We start from the raw sequence: 1,987 nt of genomic DNA, 5'->3' as shown, positions 1-1,987 counted from the left end.
TCTCTGAAGATTTACAGAATTGGTCTATCACAGATTCTGTCGGACTGGACAAACAATACCGTCCATTACCATCATTAACCCATTCCATAGAAAGCACCTCTTTCGGGCAGAGAAGACCGGGCGCCTAATTGTTGCTTACTATTGTGACGATGATCAACATCGTGAACAGCCCCGCCAGAACGAGATCCGTCCAATTCGGCAGATAGTACTCCGTCGGCGTATCTTGTCCATCCGTCGATACCGTGCGATTCCATTGATAAACGTCCCCATAGTAATTGGCCGTTTGATTCGTCATAGTGGTTTACCCCCTGTCCATTGACGACGACGACGACCACTTCTGGCCAGCAATCTGCGCATTTCCGAGCGTCATACAGCTGCCTGTAATGCAACACGATATTTTCGCTCCGATAAAAGACAAATGATTCCCGTGGCCATTGAACCGATTGTAATAGGGGATGGAATAATGGACGGGTTCGCGTCGGAAGAAATCGCTCCACCTCGAATACCTCTTACCGTCCATCGTAGCTACGGGGACGTGACGTTTCCGGCCTTCGTCCCAGCAACGATTTCCTCCTTGATCCGCAGGGTAAAATTACGAGCCGAGAAATGCGAACGCGATACATTTTGGAGAGAGCTTCTAAAGGAGTGCACCTAAATGCATTTTTCGATCATACTATTTGACCGAAGATGAATACATATTACATGCAAAGGGAAGGCAAAATCTTTTTATGTAATTTTTTAAAATTGTGAACGTTTTCTTCAAATTTTATTTATGAAAAATATAAGACAGAAAGAACATTAACTGACGAACAAGTATGAGTTATAAATTTATGGTTGATGCTATGCAACTTTATTTTTTTCCATGTTGACATAATTTTAAGAATAATTTTCGTTTTAGTAGTAGTCTGTACATTTTAGAATGAGATTACTGGGAGAAAATTAGGGACTGATTTTATGTAATATAAATTATCATACAATTTTCTTCCACAGTGAATACCAGCTTAATATTACGTCAGCGTATGATATAATGCAATCATTTGATATTATTAATGTAGATTGTAAATTGAATTAATAGGAATAAGAATTGGTGTGTACAACTGATTGAAGCGTTAAGAAAAGATCGATTTGCGTGGTCGTTGCATTAAAAGTCGAAGCGCGTGTCAATAACAATCACGATAATGCAAATTTCATTTCATTTCCCAGTAAAATAGCAATCGAAAATCGATTTGAACGGTCGACATTCGTGTTCCATGCAGCACACGTCTTTTTAACAAATGCGAATTGAAGTAAAGTTTAATTAGTGTCGCATCTTCGATAGTAGCAATTATACTTGATTCATGGAAAACTATTCATACATAGAAATATTCCTCTGTATAATCACAATCAGTATAATATGTGAAGATATCTATAATAAAAATACTGCTGTTCTTTTTATCTTCATAATTAGTATTTTATTTGTTATAAAAGAAATGACTATCAAATTAATTTATTAAAGCAGCACCTCGAGTAAGTTTATTTTTTTTCGGATCAATTTTGAAGGCAAGCACATACGAAAGAAGTTTATTTTATCACTTTCTCCAACTTGTAACAATTCAGAAGTAAAATATTTCCTGCGGTCGTGGGATAATGCAGTGCAGTAAACGCGTTGTTTTCCGTGAATGCTGAAACGTTATCACATACTGAAGAACCAGAGCATTATTCTCGTGCCATATCTTCTCGGTGCTTTAGGGAAAATGCTTCTTAGCGATAGAGGAAACTCCATATATTATCTCGTGAGCCATGAAAAATCATGTCGAAGGAAATCGATGGTTCCTTTTTTTATCGAGGAACAGAGGATTGGTATATGAAATAAGATTTAATTCTATCGTTTGAACAGAGTCTTCTGTCTTAAATAGAGTCTTGTACATTTGTGGATTTGTATAATAGAACTGAATTTCCTACGAATTTTGGAGTTTTTATTGAGTTTAGTATTTTATCCAGTTTATTG

General features: G+C 36.7%; 1 protein-coding gene across 2 annotated transcripts in view; it reads right to left on the bottom strand.

Annotated features, from left to right (window-relative positions):
* The window catches only part of LOC108622292 (histamine H2 receptor-like), an 80,738-nt gene that overhangs the window by 3,600 nt on the left and 75,151 nt on the right, over nucleotides 1–1,987 (bottom strand). For both annotated transcript variants that reach the window (XM_018020080.2, XM_018020082.2), the window contains exon 2: nucleotides 140–378. In XM_018020080.2, the coding sequence (XP_017875569.1) occupies nucleotides 140–295 (156 nt within the window). In that variant the 5' untranslated portion in view covers nucleotides 296–378. The remainder of the gene's footprint in view (nucleotides 1–139; nucleotides 379–1,987) is intronic.

The sequence above is a fragment of the Ceratina calcarata genome, unplaced genomic scaffold, assembly GCF_001652005.2.
Source record: "Ceratina calcarata isolate Rehan_Ccalc_2016 unplaced genomic scaffold, ASM165200v1 scaffold213, whole genome shotgun sequence".
NCBI classification, from domain to species: domain Eukaryota; kingdom Metazoa; phylum Arthropoda; class Insecta; order Hymenoptera; family Apidae; genus Ceratina; species Ceratina calcarata.
The sequence above is the reverse complement of the archived record's forward strand: the minus strand, read 5'-3'. Positions and strand labels throughout refer to the sequence as shown.